The sequence below is a fragment of the Ceratotherium simum genome, chromosome 7 (assembly GCF_057802395.1).
Source record: "Ceratotherium simum simum isolate JZ-2026a chromosome 7, ASM5780239v1, whole genome shotgun sequence".
NCBI classification, from domain to species: domain Eukaryota; kingdom Metazoa; phylum Chordata; class Mammalia; order Perissodactyla; family Rhinocerotidae; genus Ceratotherium; species Ceratotherium simum.
Genome location: NC_141906.1, coordinates 29,517,608 through 29,532,578, shown reverse-complemented (window position 1 = coordinate 29,532,578; position 14,971 = coordinate 29,517,608). Strand labels below are relative to the sequence as shown.

The following is a 14,971-nucleotide window of genomic DNA, read 5'->3' as shown; positions in this document are numbered from 1 at the left end:
GGAGCACGAGCGCTTAACCGCTAAGCCACGGGGGGCCGGCCCCCCATCTCTTGCTTCCTTCTCCTCCCTTTTCCCCAACCCTTTCCCCCTTCTCCTGTCCCCCTCCTCCTCCTTCCCCCTTCCCTCCTCTTCCTGACCTCCCTCTGCTCAAAGTAGCCTTGCCTCATGGACTTTCTCCTTCACCCCTGTCCTTCCATCCACCTCAGGCCAAGATGAGGAGCCGTTGAGAGTAGCTGCTGCCTCCGGGAGGACCCGGGCGTCCTGGGCAGGCCAGCCAGTGAGTCAGGAGGTGAGTCGGGGTGGGAAGGCCGGAGCCAGGCTGGGTGTGGCAGACTAAGCCCCAACGTTGCAGCTGGGGAGGTGAGACCTGAGGTCCCATCTTCCATTTTGAAAACTGAGTCTGAGAGGCAGAGACGATGGGGCCCAGAGACCTTGCGAAAAGCCTCCCAGGAAGGCTTTGGAGGGATGGGACCGGGCAGGCACCGGCGTTGGGAGTGTAGCTGCTTGATTCCCTTTGTACCTGGTGAGTTATGGTCTCTCTCATTCCCAGATGATCATGTAATCTTTTAAATTTTATTTATTTTTTTGAAAATTGTACAAAATTAAAAAGATACAGAGGGTATCGTAAAAGGTAACCCTCCCTCACTTGTCCTCCCATCTGCCAATTCTCTGCAAAGGCGGTTTCTTGTAAACCCACCTGGAAGCATTCTCTGTGTATGTGTGCATGTATGTGTATGTATACTTTTTCTTTACCCCAGTTGTTTATGTCATGAAACGCTGTTCTGCACCTTGCTTTTCCACCTAACAGTAAATCTTTAATATCATTTTATATGAACTTCAGAATCTGCCTGTCTAAACAAATTCCAGTGGGTAAGTTTGGTTGGGATTGTGTTACAGCTTACCCCTGAAAGAGCTGATGTCTTTATAATGTTGAGAGCCGGCTTATCCAAGAACATCGAATGTATTTCTGTTTGTGTCTTTCTTTCGGTCCCTCAGAGCCTTTTAAAAAATATTCACATAGTTCAAAATTTAGGTGACAGAAAAAGATGTGGAGAGGAAAGTCTCCCTCCCACCCAGAAGTGCTGGACTTGAGCTTCTGGCTCCTTCCAGGGCCCCGGGAGGGGCCCGGGCAGTGTGTGCGTGTGGTCGTGTGTTTTTGTAAATTTTTACAAAGGTAAGATACTCTTTTTTTTTTAATTAAAAAAATGTTTTTATTGCGATGTAATTGACGCATAACATTATATTAGTTTCAGGTGTACAACATAGTGATTCGATATTTGTATATATTGCAAAATGATAAGGAAGATACTCTTGTATTCTTTTTCATAAAGAGGGCCACCACACTGTGTAAGCGTCAGGCCCCGTGAAGTCGGGCTCTGCGTCTGCTCCCTCCGGTCCCCTCAGCCTTCAATTTTCCTCCTCAGGGGCAACCAGCCTCACCTTGTCTCGTGTGCATCCTTTCAGAGATGTTTTATGCATTTACCCGTAGACGCATACTGATCTATCCTCTCTTTTTTTTTTTTTCACATAAAAGGCAGAATGTTATATATACTATTCGGCACCTTTCGTTACTCACTTAACAACCTATCAATATGTCAGGAGTTTCCTCATTTCTTACGGCTGCTCGTTATTCTCCTGTATGACTACACTGTAATTTAGTTAACCATTCCCCAATTTATGGATGTTCTGGTTATTTCCAATCTGTTGTTATTATACACAGCGCTAAAGCCATAACCTTTTTTATTGTCGTTTCGGATGTGTGCTGATAGGACTGCAGGAGCCGGGCCCGAGGGTGGCTGGAGGGAAGGGCAGAAGCGCTGGGGTTTTCCCAGCTGTGTGCAGAGGCACTCCTGCTGCAGGCCGGGGAGGGGAATGCCTCACCTCTCACCGCTTAGTGGGGAGGTGAAGTTCCTTTTCGGATGTTTAAGAACCATTTATATTTCCCTTTCTGTGACTTTCTTATGTACGTATGTGTATGTATGTATGTGAGTATGTGAGTGAGTGAGTGAGTGAGTGAGTGAGGAAGATCAGCCCTGAGCTAACATCCATGCTAATCCTCCTCTTTTTGCTGAGGGAGACCAGCTCTGAGCTAACATCTATTGCCAATCCTCCTCCTTTTTTCTCCCCAAAGCCCCAGTAAATAGTTGTATGTCATAGGTGCACATCCTTCTAGTTGCTGTATGTGGGACGTGGCCTCAGCATGGCCGGAGAAGCGGTGTGTCAGTGCGCGCCCGGGATCCAAACTCGGGTCGCCAGTAGCGGAGCGCGAGCACTTAACCACTAAGCCACGGGGCCGGCCCTCTGTGACTTTCTTTGTTCATATTCTTTGCCCATTATTCTGTTAGGTTATTGATCTGTTTCTTATTTCTAGGTGCTTTTCAGTTGTTAGGGAAATTCACCCTATGTCGGGGGGTGCGAGTGGCGGACATTGCCTAGTTTGTCATGTGTCTCTTGGCTTTCCTTATGGTGTTTTTTATTATACAGGAATGTTTGATTTTTATGTAGTTGAATATTTCCCACTTTTCTTTATCCTTCTGGGTTTGTATCATTTCCAAAAGGCTTTTGCCTCTCTCAGATGATTTTTTAAATCCTTTCGTGGTTTTATTTTTTATAATGCAATCTTTGATTCATCTGTAATTTATCCTTTTGTAAGGTGTGAGGTAGGGTCCAACTTAGTTTGTTTCTAGATTGTTCCACAGCTTTCCCAACAACTTAATAATCCATCTTTTCTCCACTAGCTTGAGTTACTTTTATTGTATACTAAATTCTTATATATATTTGGGTCTATTTTTGAACTTTCTGTTCTGTTTAATTGATCTGTCTGTTCAAGTGCTGGTAACATGGACTGTTGTAGTTACTGTGGCTTTATATATTTTAATATGTAGTGAGGCTGATTCTCACTCTTTATGCTTCTTTTCCCCACCCCCCCACACCTCCAGAATTTTCCTGGCGCTTCTTGCCTGTTTGTTTTTCCACATGAACTTTCAAATCAGTTTGTCTGGCTCCAAAAAAAAATTCTGTGTGTGTATTTAATAGGATTGTGCATATGTATAAATTAACTTAGAATTAATATCTTTATGATGTTGAGCAATGCTGTGTCTTTCCATTTGTCCAGGTCTTCTTTCTGCCCTGCGGTAACTTCAAATTTTTCTTCCTATACCTCTTGCACATTTCTTATTGAGTTTATTCTTGGTGTTTTATATTTTGTGATGCTATTGTGAATGGGGTCTTTCATCCTGGTTGCTACCTGGTTATTGCTTACGAGTACTGACTGCTGTTATTTATTTATTTTTGATTTCTATTATATTAATTTTGAAATCGACTATCTTACTAAATTCTTTTATTGTTTGCAATAGTTTCTCAATGGAGCTTTGTGGATTTTCCAACTAAAAATTCATATTATACATATTAAGATATTCTAATAGATTATCTCTTCCTTCCCAATTTTTATACCTTTTGTTTATTTTTGTTCTCTAGAACTTTCAGAGCAAGGTGAATAATAATAATAGTAGTAATAATAATAATAAAAAAGAAATGGATATCCTTGTCTCATTCCTGACTTGAATGGAAGTGGTGCTGGTTTTTAGTTTAAGGAAGTATTAGTCCCTTTCTATTTTAGTAAGATTTTTGTTTAAGTCTGCTGGGTATTGAGTTTTAGTATCTGTGGAGATGATCAAGTGACTTTTCTCTTTTGATCTGTGAATCACTTTCTCTTTGCATCGTCCGTTTAGTGACTCTTGCCAGGCCAGGAGCTCTTGAGAGTGGGGGTGGGACCTGAGTCCCCATTGCCCTGTGCAAGGCTATTTTCAATGAACAAATGCATGAATGGCCTTTTCTATACATCACCCCTTTTCCCCCCTTGGTGGTGGGAGGGGTGACTCACTCACAGGGCCTGGGCCCCAGGGGTTTGTGATGCTAGGCTGACTTACCTCCTGGAGCGTTCCGCTTCCTCCAGGGGCTTGGAGGTGGGGCGAGGCTCAGCTCTTAGACTGGGCCTCTGGGGGGACCAGCAGTGGTATCCCTCAATCCCACCTATACTCACTAAGCCCCTGGGCCTGGCCCTCTGCTGGGAACTGGCACCTCAGAAGGAAATGGGCCCTTGCCTGGGCTGTGCAGAGGGCAGTGGAGGGTGTGTGTGCCAGACACAGCCATTGGCCAGCCTTGCAGCAGTGGCTGAGGCTGTAGATGGGGGTTTGGGGTGCTGCCAACTCTGGGGGTCCTGGAGGGCTTCCTAGAGGAGATGGGAGCTGAATACTAGGCCACAGCGGTGGGGCGGGGGTGGGGTGAGAGTGTCAGGTTTCAGGCAGAGGGAAAAGCCTGTGTGTTCAGAGACCTGTCAGTATCTGGCCTTACCTGGCACAAGAGGCACAGGGGAGAAAGTTCAAGAACAGAGCTTAACCCTATGGCATGGGAGAGCCACAGAGGGTTGCTGATTGGGGAACTACACCTGGGCGGTCATGCCTCTGACCTGTGCCCATCTGTCTGTTCCAGGTCTGGACAGAGTCCTGCTGGCTGGCCTCTGCTGGCAGTAACCATGGCAGAGGCTGGGGACACAGCGCTGTCGGTGGCCGAGTGGCTGCGGGCTCTGCACCTGGAGCAGTACACCGGGCTCTTCGAGCAGCACGGACTGCTGTGGGCCACCGAGTGCCAAGGCCTCAGCGATGCCCGCCTGGTGGACATGGGCATGCTGCTCCCCGGCCACCGCCGCCGCGTCCTGGCTGGCCTGCTCCGTGCCCACACGCCCCCAGCCCCTGCCCCCCGCCCCACCCCGCGGCCCGTGCCCATGAAGCGTCACATCTTCCGCTCACCGCCTGCGCCCGCCACTCCACCGGAGCCACTGCCCACGGCTGGAGGGGATGAGGGGCTACCCCCAGCCCCACCTATCCCGCCCCGGAGGAGCTGCTTTCCGCCTGCCTGCTTCTCTGCCCCCTCCACAGTTGCCCCAGACCCTGTGCTGCCTCCGCTGCCTGCCAAGCGGCATTTCGCAGAGCTAAGCATTCCACCCGTGCCCCCGCGCACTGGGTCCCCCCGCCAGCCAGTGAGGTGAGTGGATGCCGTCCAGGGTGGGAGGAACATGGCAGAGGATCCTAAAGGGTGGAGGGGGCGTTTGTGGCCTTTTGCACTGTGGTAAGAAAGGCATCTCAGTGGAAGGAGCAGCATATGCAAAGCTCAGAGGTGGGAAGTGCCATCTGGGACACTCTGAGCAGACAATGTGGCTGACTCTTGGGTGGTGTGGCTGAGGCTTGTGGATGGTGCTGATGGGCCATGCTGTGAAGGCCAGGTGGGGAGCCAGGAAGGTTTTAAGCACAGTGATGAGATGACAGCTGAGTACTAAAAGGATGACTTTGGCTGCTGGTGAGGTTGATGGGGGAGGAGGCTGGGAGACCAGTGAGGGGGCACAGGGCCAGGTGAGAGGCCCCCACGCAGGCTGTGCCAACACGACTGCAGAGGAGGCAGATTGGAGCGGGAGGCTGGCCCTAGAATGGACAAGACGTGGGGACGGCCTGGGCGTGAGCAGAGGGCACAGGGAGCCGCAGCGGCATCCAGGTTTCCGTCTTGGGTGGATAGTGGTGTCATCACTGGTCTGGGGACCCAGGGACAGAAGTGAGTTTGGGAGGAAGTCTGGAGTTCAGTTTGGGGCCTGGTGAGTGTGAGATACTGCGTGATGGGAGGACATTCTGGAGTCCGTGTGGAGAAAACAGAGAACTTAGGGTGATGAGCCTAGGGTGGAGAGCCCGGGACGGGGAGCCCAGGGTGGGGGCCCCAGGATGGGGGGCCCAGGGTGATGAGCTCACCTCAGGAGAGAAGGAACTGCCCAGGGCCTTGTTCTTGTGTTCCTGTCCTCTCCCTTCACACTGCTCCTGCCAGCTGTCACCAAATCCTGGGTACACTTCTCAGGCCACATCCTACTCACCCTTCCTCTGCCTCAGAACTGTTCTCCCCTCCTGGCTCCTGGTACTCGTGAGTTTCCTCCTACTTCTTGGACGTTCCATTTTAACCTCCTTCGCATATGCCCTCCCTCCTGCCGTTTGTGGGGGTGCCTAGCCGGGAGGGAGCATCCCCAGCTGGGGCTGGGTATGTGTTCAGGGGTGTAGTGGAGATTCATTGCAGTACTGGGACCAAGTCAGCCTAATCTAGGAAGGCTTCTTGGAGGAGGAAGGGAGGTGCAGAGAGAGGTCTCCTGGTCCCTGTTACATGTGTTGCTTAATGACGGATATGTTCTGACAAATGTGTTGTTAGGGGATTCCACTGTTGTGCGAACATCATAGAGTGTACTTACAGAAACCCAGATGGTATAGCCTGCTACACACCTCGGCTCTATGGTGCTCATCTTATGGGATCACCGTCGTCTATGCTGTCCATCATTGACCGTTAATGTGGCACCTGACTGTGTTGTGCGCTGTGCTGGGTGCTTTGCTTACGTGATCTTGTTTGATCCCTGCTCAGGCCTTCTGGGGGATTTGTGCCCTGTTTTCAAGCAGAGAAACTAAGGCTCAGAGAAGGGAGGGGAGCACTGGCTGAATCCAGTCCAAGTACATGCTCAGGGAGCCCCTGTGGGGAGGGTGTGGAGGTTTTCCCACCAGAGAGGGGCATTAAGTAAGGGGACCGTGAAGGCCAAGCCAGGGCTGTGGTGTTTTGAGGTTTGATTGGTGGAAGCACAAAAAGGGTTTTGCCATTCCTGATTCACACAACTGGAGGGCGATACTAGGGTCCCCCAGGAGCCTGGCTTGCAGCCTAGATTGGAGTTTCCTGTTGCCACTGCGCCCTCTAGTGGCCATTCTCCTGCATGCAGCAGTAATTTCTATTTCCTTTGACTCCATCATCAGGATGGGGAGAGAGAGAGAAAGAGCGCGAGTGTGTGTGTGTGTGTCGGGGAGGGCCAGGGTGGAGTGGGTGAACAAGGGCAGGAGACAGGGCCTTGTCCATATGGAGCTCACGAAGGCTGAGGAGGCAAAACCTCCAGTGGGGGAGTTGAGGCCTGGGTTCTAGGAGGCCGTATATCTGGAGCAGGCTCAGCTATCTGTGTGACTCTGATTAAGAGCTGCTCTGGGCCTGTTTCCCCATCAGGTGCCCTCTTTGGCCCTCCTGGTACTAACATCTGGGTTCAGGAGACTTGCTGGGTAGAGCAAGGGTGCTGTCCACACCCCAGGGTACCAGCCCCCACTCTCAGAGCCCCAGTCTGAACTTAGCCTCTGGGGGAGGCCAGGGTCCCCTGGACAGGAGTCTGCCCTTTGTAGCTGGAGGACCCAAAACTCATTCCATGCTGAGAGAATTTATAGGCAATTATTCCTTATAATTTGGGACTATTCCTTGGGGCAGCGTGTGGTGGAAGGTGAGCTGCCCAGCGTGGCTTCCTGTGTCCGGGGGTCTTTGACATTTGGGAAGCTGGGTGTCTGCAGTCCTAGCGCCCTGGGCTCCCAAGGTGTACGGAGTCTTTAAAGCTCAGTGGTAGAAAAACTCATGGCAGGTGGAGCCTCATCCATGTGTAACAGGTGAAGGCCAGGCAGGTTGGGGGGCAGGATGGAGCCTGACTGGCCACCCCGTCCCCTCACAGCCCCTTCCCATGACTCCAGGGTCCATGGTACACGGTGGAAGACTGCTCAGCCTGGCCTGCTCCTGCCCCCCTTGCAGGAGCTTCCTGAAGTTCCTGCCCTTGCTTGCACCCTCTCGTGATGGGGCTCTCACTCTCAATTGCAGGGCCTCTTGCACTAGATCATGCGGTGACTGAGTGAGCATTACTGCTAGGCCCCCGCCATCACCAGGCTCCCCAGCGGAATTTGGGATTCTCTGCTGCATGTGCGTGTGTGTGCTCTTGAGGTTGTGACTGCATGTGAGGGCACCCCTAGTGTGCGTGTTTGTGCAAGCTGTCAGGGTAGTAGGTGTCTGTGTATTCACACGTCTGCACAGGTCCTAAGGGGGGCGATGTGTGATCCTGATATGTACACGCAGGTGGGGATTCATACAGTTTCAGCGGTGATGTGTGTGGTGTGTGTGTGAGCTCACCAGGGCCTGTGTGCACATACATGTGCCCATGTGTCCTGGCCCAGTGGGGACTCCAACAGTCCGTTTGTGAGTGTGAGTGCTGTGGGTGGTGTGAACTGGCATGTGTGTTATTTGTGTGCTATCAGGTATGAGCCAGTGTGTGTACCTGCGTGTGCATGTGCTGACAAGAAGATGAACCCACTAGAGCGTCAGCTCCGTTAGGGCTGAGATCCTTGTCCATTTTGTTTACCGCGGAATCCCCAACATCTGGAACAGCTCCAGGTGCCTGAAAGGCCCTCAGAAAGTGCGTGTTTGAGTGAATAGAGAGCTGCATGAGCTTCCGTGCTGCCCACGCTGACTCAGCATCCAGTGCATGCCCTCAGCGCACATCGGACTGGACATTAGGGTTAAAGGGCCCTGAGCTCACCATCCCCCATCCCTTCCCGTTACCCAACCCGTGCCGCCCCAGACGTCTAGGAAAGGAAGAGGCCTTCAGAGGAGACAGGCAGAAAATCGGCAGGGGTGGGGTCCCCTCCTCCCTCTCCCAGCTGGGTCAGGACTCTCAGAACCAGGCTCACCATTCTGCCTGGCCTGGGAGGACCCCACTTCACCCCTAAATGGTCTGCACCCCACCATTATTTAAGCCTGTAATAGGGAACTTGCTGATGAGTCCAGAGATGCTGAGAAACTTGCTCAGAGTCACGTAGCCCAGCAGAGGGGAAGCCCATGTTCAGACCCTGCCTCCTGGCCTGGGGCCCAGTCTGTTCAGCTCCACGTGTCCTTGATGTGAACCCCTGAGCCAGCATCCCCAAGAGTGGCAAGGTGGTCATTTGTGATCCGAGGTTCCAGGGTCACTCTACAGAGCCCCACCCAGAATGCTCTGGGCCTCAGTTTCCTCCTCTGATACCTGGATGCCTGGAGATACCTGGTGAAGAGGGAATATTTGCCCAGTGGGGGCAGCCGCCAGCTGGAGTCAGACTGCAAGGGCCCCCTGCCTGTGCCCTTGACTGCCCTGTAGCCCAGCCAGTCCCTGATCTTCCTGAAGGCTCATCACTTGTTGCTGGGGCAGAACTTGCTCCCTTCAAAGAGCCTCTTTCCCAGCCTCCCTGGGCCTCCCTGTGGGGGTGGGGAGGGGCCAGCCAGGGCCAGGGCTTCCTGGGTATCCACTCTGTAAGGCCCTGCTAGATGGCACTGGGGTGGCTTGTCCCATTCCTGCTTGGGGGGGGGGGGGCGGGGCGCGGCCTGGGAGCGGGGAGGAAGTGTCTGCCCCAGGGGATTCTGGGTGACTTTTCTCTCTTTCTCAGTCAGTGTTTTCAGGAAGTGTGTGTGTTGGCCAGGGCTGCAGGGGGTGGGGGCAGTGGAGAGCAGGAAGCCAGGGGAGACTAGAGCTGGATGCAGAGAGAGAGAGAGGCACATACACACACAGACAAACACACTCACTCCCGGACAGATCCACAGATGTTTCTGTGTGTTATACACAGAAACACACGCTCAGACAAGTGATAACAGACACGCAGAGACACGAATCACAGGCGTGCAGAGCCATACGTGGACCCAGACAGTCCTCAGACGCCCCCGGGGAACGGGGACCAGGCTGTCTGCGAGACAAGCCAGGTGGGCCACAGGCTGCGCGGGCAGCACGCAGCACACTGGAGCACTCGCTGGGCCCGCCTGGCCGGAGCCGCGGGCGTCTGAGGGTGAGGAGGGGCACCCTCGGGCTGGGCTGTCAGGGGGGTGGGCAGGAGGAGGGAGGCTCCTCCTGAGGGCCTGGGAAGACAGGAATCCCTGTCTGTCTGTGTGTCTGTTTGTCACCTCTGGCCGGGTTTTCTGTGGTGCTTTTCTCCTCTCTCCCTTGTTTGCTCTCAGAATTTTCTCTCTCCTTTCACTTACTCCACATTTTCTGTTTTTCCCCTGCCCCTTCCTTTTTTCCCCTTCTCTCCTTCCTGCCTCTGCCCTGGGCTTTCCAGGTCTCCCTCTCCCGTAAGCCTCGCTCCTGTCCACTGGGACCCACGGTGCCTGTTGCTGGGCCGGACAGACTGCTTCTCTGTGGGGTCTCTGCCCTTCAGGGACCTGGTGCTGATCTCCTCAGTTCTGGCTCCCCGCACCCCACTGAGGATTCCCTCGGGAGGCTTGGGTGTGGATTCTCCCAGTATCAAGTTCAAGGGTGCTGTGGCTCTGGGCAGCTCCTACCTGAACCCCCTTGCCCTCCCCCCGAGTGCAGGGTGATAGGGAAACCTGTGAGGGCTGGCGCTTCGTTGGCATGGTGCCATCCCTCCTTTCCGGGCTGGTGTGTGGTGGTGCCTGTGTTGTTGGGGGCTGGGCTGGCCTCGCCCCCCACCAGTTGTTGTGGATCCCTAATGAACTCAACAACCCTGTACTTGGGTCACGGGGAGCATAAAGATGCCTCTAACCAGGTCCTGTCCGTGCGCCTGGCCCTGGCCTGCGCCCTCGGCTCAGCTGTCTGTAGGGCCCAGCAGACACCTGCACCTTCTCCCCCTGTCAGGCCAGCCCTGGGTTGGGCACCCAGGCTGGGCACTCAGTCCTGACCTCCCTGAGGGCTGAACTTCCTCCCGCTGCTGCCCTCATCGGCCAGCACAGGGCCAGGCCTGGGAAGTGCACAGAGCTGCCATGGGAGACCTGGGCCTTTGCCTCCTCCTGCCCACAACAGCTGGGCTGGCCTGTGGGGAAGCTCAGTGTAGGCCTGGTGTTAGAAGGTGCCATGAAGGACCCCACAGGCTGTGTAAGCTTTGAGGAGGGAACAGTTGGGTGGACTTCCTGGAGGAGGAGGCATGTCTTGAGCACAGTAGAGTCGATGATCTGGGTCATTGTGGGGATTAAATGAAAAACAGCCCCCAGCAGAATGCCTGTCACATAGTGTGTACTTTGCAAGTGGTAGCTGTTGTTCCAGGAAGAAGTGCTAAGAGCTGGGTGAGGCCTTGGTTGTGAGGGTGGATGCTGGGTTAATCAGGCACCACTCTATGGAGGGATGGGCAAGCTGCTGACCTTCTCCAGTGATGAGGATATGGGTGGGAGGGTGGTCATTCAGTCATTCAACACACATTCGCCAAAGCCCCCTCTGTGTTGGATGATGCCATGGCCCAGAGGGGGATTGGCCTGAGGGGGCTCCCAGCATGTGCAAAAGCTGAGAGGTATACCACAGACATCTCATCTAAGCAAGTGAAACCCCAGGAAGGGCTTTCTGGGCTGTGGCCTGGGCAGAAGTATACAGAACAGAAGCAAGGAGGCCTGGAGGGGCTACTTTCAGGTCTCATGACGGAGCAGGAAGGACAGGGGCAGCCATGGAGGAAGCAAGAAGCAGAGGACTGAGGGCCAGGCCCTGCATAGCCAGGGCATGGATGAGGAAGTAGACAGCTGGGAAAGTTTGCCCCCGTGGGAAGGGGAGGTCGGGGTGGGAGACGGATGTGTCCAGATCACTGGGCCTGACCCCGCCTCTCGGCCCTGCTGGTGAGAGTCCAGGGGCTGGGATTTGGCCGGGTCCCTCCACAGACTGTGTGATACTTGAGGGGGTAAGTCCTGACTCCAGGACAGGGTATAGCCTGGGTCCTCGGTCCTCTGAGGTCAGTTCGGTGGAGCAAACATTGACAGACACGACAAACTGAGAGATCAGAAGCGTGGAGGCTGGAAGAGCCCCAGGAGGCCCCAGCCCAGCCCAGGGCATGAGGGGAGGCACAAAGTGGAAGGGGAGGATATGTGATTTGGACCTTTTGAAGGAAGAGTAGGAGGTGGCCAGACAGGGAAGGGTATTCCAGGTGGAAGGGACAGCATATGAAAAGGCCTGGTGGTATGCATTTATGGGATGCAGCTCAGTCAAGGATGGCTGGACTGTGGGTGTGAGATGAGTTTAAGACCAGTCTGAGATATTCCGGCTGCTCCACTCTGCGGCCCCCCTGCCCTTATGGTGAGTTCTGGTTCCTTTGGCCAGAGATTGACGTGGACAGGAAGATGCGAAGGGAGAGCCAGGGGCCACCCTGGAGGAGGAGGCTTTGAAGCAGGTTCCTGGCCCAGCCTGTGGAGCCTGAGCCTCCTTCAGCCAGAGCCATGGTAAGAAAGCCGTGCTGAGGACGTGTGCAGTGGCTCTCCTTACTGAGTTATCGGTCAGCCTGCAAGCAGATCGGAAGGGAAACTGGGGCTCAGAGTGAAGTGACCTGCTTTGTGAGGTCACAGACTGGCTAACAGTCGAGCTGGGATTTGAGCCCAAGTCTGCCTGGCTCCAAAGCTCTGGCTCTTAACTGGAGTGACCACACATCTCGTTTAGCCTGCAACAGGCTCTGATTACACCTGTGGCCCTGACACAGTTGTTAATAGTGCCTCTTTAACTCTCAGAAACATTCTGGTTTATGTGGTGGATTATATGGTCACTCTACTCTTGCCCATTCTGCCTCGCGACCCTGCCATGGCCCCCAACTCCTAGGCGGAAGACTGGCGTGTGTATTTGCCCTAATCCAGTACAGCAGACCTTCTTAGGCTGAGGGCCCCGGCTGGGCTGGCTCAGCCCCTGCCCCTGCCCAGGAGTGCCCGGTCTTGCTGTGGGCGTAGAGGGGAGAGCGGATGGGTCCACATGTCACGTGGATGGAGGAGGAAGGAGCGGGAGAGCCAGGCGTGGGTGCAGGGGGAGAGCAGCTCTGCGTGGGCGTCTTGGAGGCTGCCTGGAGGACAGGCCCATTGAGCTGTGTTTTGAGGTGCAGATGGGCTTTCCATGGGCTGGGATGGCAGGGAGAGGGCAGTGAGGAGGAAGCAGTATGAGCAGAGGCTTGGAGGTGGGGCTCCTGAGCACATGCTCAGGGTTGGGACCAGTCTTCTGCTCTAGTGGGTCAGGGGAAACATCCCTGTTGGGCCTCAGCTGCAGACTGGAGCTGGGGCCGCTCTTAGGGTGCAGGTGCTGAGTGGCCAGGACTCTGGCTGGGGGGGGACCGTTCTGTGGGCACTGTCCCTTCCCCTGGGGTTTTCCTTCATGACACTACTTCTCCTTTTCTGGGCCTGGCCCTGACTCAGCACGGCCCGGGTCGCCTGTGGTGGGCAGGCAGGGGTCAGCCAGGAGGCTTCCTGGAGGAGGTGGCTGGAATGAGGCCTGGAGGTCTATGAGGGGCCCCTTTGCTCCCACCGTCTTGGCACATAGCCCTTTTCCTGCAAAGGCTCTGCTGGGAGAGGAGCCCTTTGCATCTATTCCCCGCTCCCTTCTTGCTATGGTCACAGTGGCCATCAGAGCTGTGATCACATTCCCTCTTGGACGGAACGTCCGCTCCAGAGCTGCCTGGATCCTGAATCAGAGCGGCAGTGTGAGAGGCAGGCCTCAGAGAAGCCCTCAGATCCCGGCTGTGGCCTCGTTCCGCACCGATGGCTGAGCTTGCGGGCTGCGGTGCTGGACTCCCTGGGTGAACATTTCCGCTGAGGGGTCAGGGAGGAGGTTCTTCATGTCTCTGTGCCTCAGTTTCCTCATCTGTAAAGCGGGGGTAACAATGAGCCGCACCTTATAGATCCCTAGTGATGAGTAAATGAAGGAATCCATGTAAAGTACTGAGAAGATGGCTGGGAATACATACACGCACATAATTAAGAAGAAGTAATTAATCCAGGTCTTCATTTATTTATTAATCCCCGCTGAGCGCTGGGCGTGCACTAGTGAAGAAGGGAGATGTGGTGCTTGCCCCAGGGAGCCCACCTGCTGGGGAGGTGGGCCTCGGGGGGGCAGATCCCTGGCAGGTGATTCGGACGGTGATGGGGGAAGATTGGGGGGCCAGAGGTGGGAAGGCCGATGCTGCGTGGACTCCAAGGATGGTCTGTTGCCACTACCTTCCCCTCAGCACTGGCCCTCAGTGCCAGGGGAAATGGGGGAGCCAGGCCCACTCAGCCCTGCTTGTCATTAGAGGGGCGGGCCTGTCCGCACCTCCTCTGGGCCTGTCTGACTGGTCCTGGCCCCACAGCTTGGAGTTCTGCTCTCAGCTGATGACATGCCGGGCCCCCAAGGGCCCCTTCCTCTTGGAGTCTGGGAGGCTTTGCCTGTCAAGAGGTCTCCAAGGCCATTGCACCTGCCCAGCTGGGGGCCCACACCTCAGGTCATGCTCTTGGGCCTGTGGGTAGTCTCTCAGTCTCTTGTCATCTTTTACCCTTTCATTTGCTTCTCTTCTAGCCATAAGGGCCAACCTATCCACCTACCCACCCATCCATCCATCCACTTACCCACCTGTCCATCCATCCACCCACTCACCTGTCCATCCATCCACCTGCCCACTGGTCCCTCCCTCCACCCACCCATTTCACATGCCCTTGTTGCTGACTCAGCCAGGCCCCTCACTGGGCCGTGGGGATGAGTCGAGTCCGATGCTGCCCCTGCCCTAAAGAGACTCAGGGTCACGTAGGGGAGACAGCCTGGTGCAATGCCCACCAGGGCGTCTTCTTAAGTCCACTTAAACATTTGGGCTCCCAGGACTACCATAGGCCCTCGTGGCCTCAGATTCTGTGTGAAGCATATAGGGAGGGAGCAGTTGCCACCAGGGCAGTGGTAGGTCTTCCTCTGCTGTGGGGTCCTCGGAGCAGTCAATGCTACCGACCACACAGCTGTCCAGGACCCATTCTCTGTGGCCCTCCAGGGGACAGCTTGGGGCAGGGGGACTGAGACTCACAGTGGACAGGTGTGGGAGCCACCCTGGCTTACAGAGGGGCCAACGTGTCTTCTAACAACCCCGCAGGTGTGGTTTCAGGTCCCTGCATGGGATGTGCCAGGCAGAAGCCACCACACTCGGGCTTCTCCACCATATTGAGAGACCACTCACAGTTTCTCCCAGTCAAGGGGCAGTTCCTCACTCAGGCCACTTTTGGCCACTTTTGCCAAAGGCACTGTGGCCTAGGAACCTGGCTGACATCCACCTTTAGCAAGTGTCTAGGGGAACAGAGTGAGGAAGCCAGCTGAAGGTCAGCTTCTCACCCGGAACGGGAGGCTTCCGTTCATTGTTCCCCACAATGGAGAGGA

General features: G+C 54.7%; 1 protein-coding gene across 5 annotated transcripts in view; it reads left to right on the top strand.

Moving 5' to 3' along the window:
* Positions 1 to 14,971, top strand: part of ARAP1 (ArfGAP with RhoGAP domain, ankyrin repeat and PH domain 1) — a 60,919-nt gene that overhangs the window by 16,525 nt on the left and 29,423 nt on the right. For 3 of the 5 annotated variants that reach the window (XM_087433407.1, XM_087433408.1, XM_087433405.1), the window contains one exon: positions 4,492 to 5,043. In XM_087433407.1, the coding sequence (XP_087289533.1) occupies positions 4,535 to 5,043 (509 nt within the window). In that variant the 5' untranslated portion in view covers positions 4,492 to 4,534. Of the gene's footprint in view, positions 1 to 206; positions 290 to 4,491; positions 5,044 to 9,318; positions 9,681 to 14,971 lie in introns of those variants that run through there. The other 2 variants (XM_004433960.3, XM_087433409.1) reach the window with 2 other exon arrangements.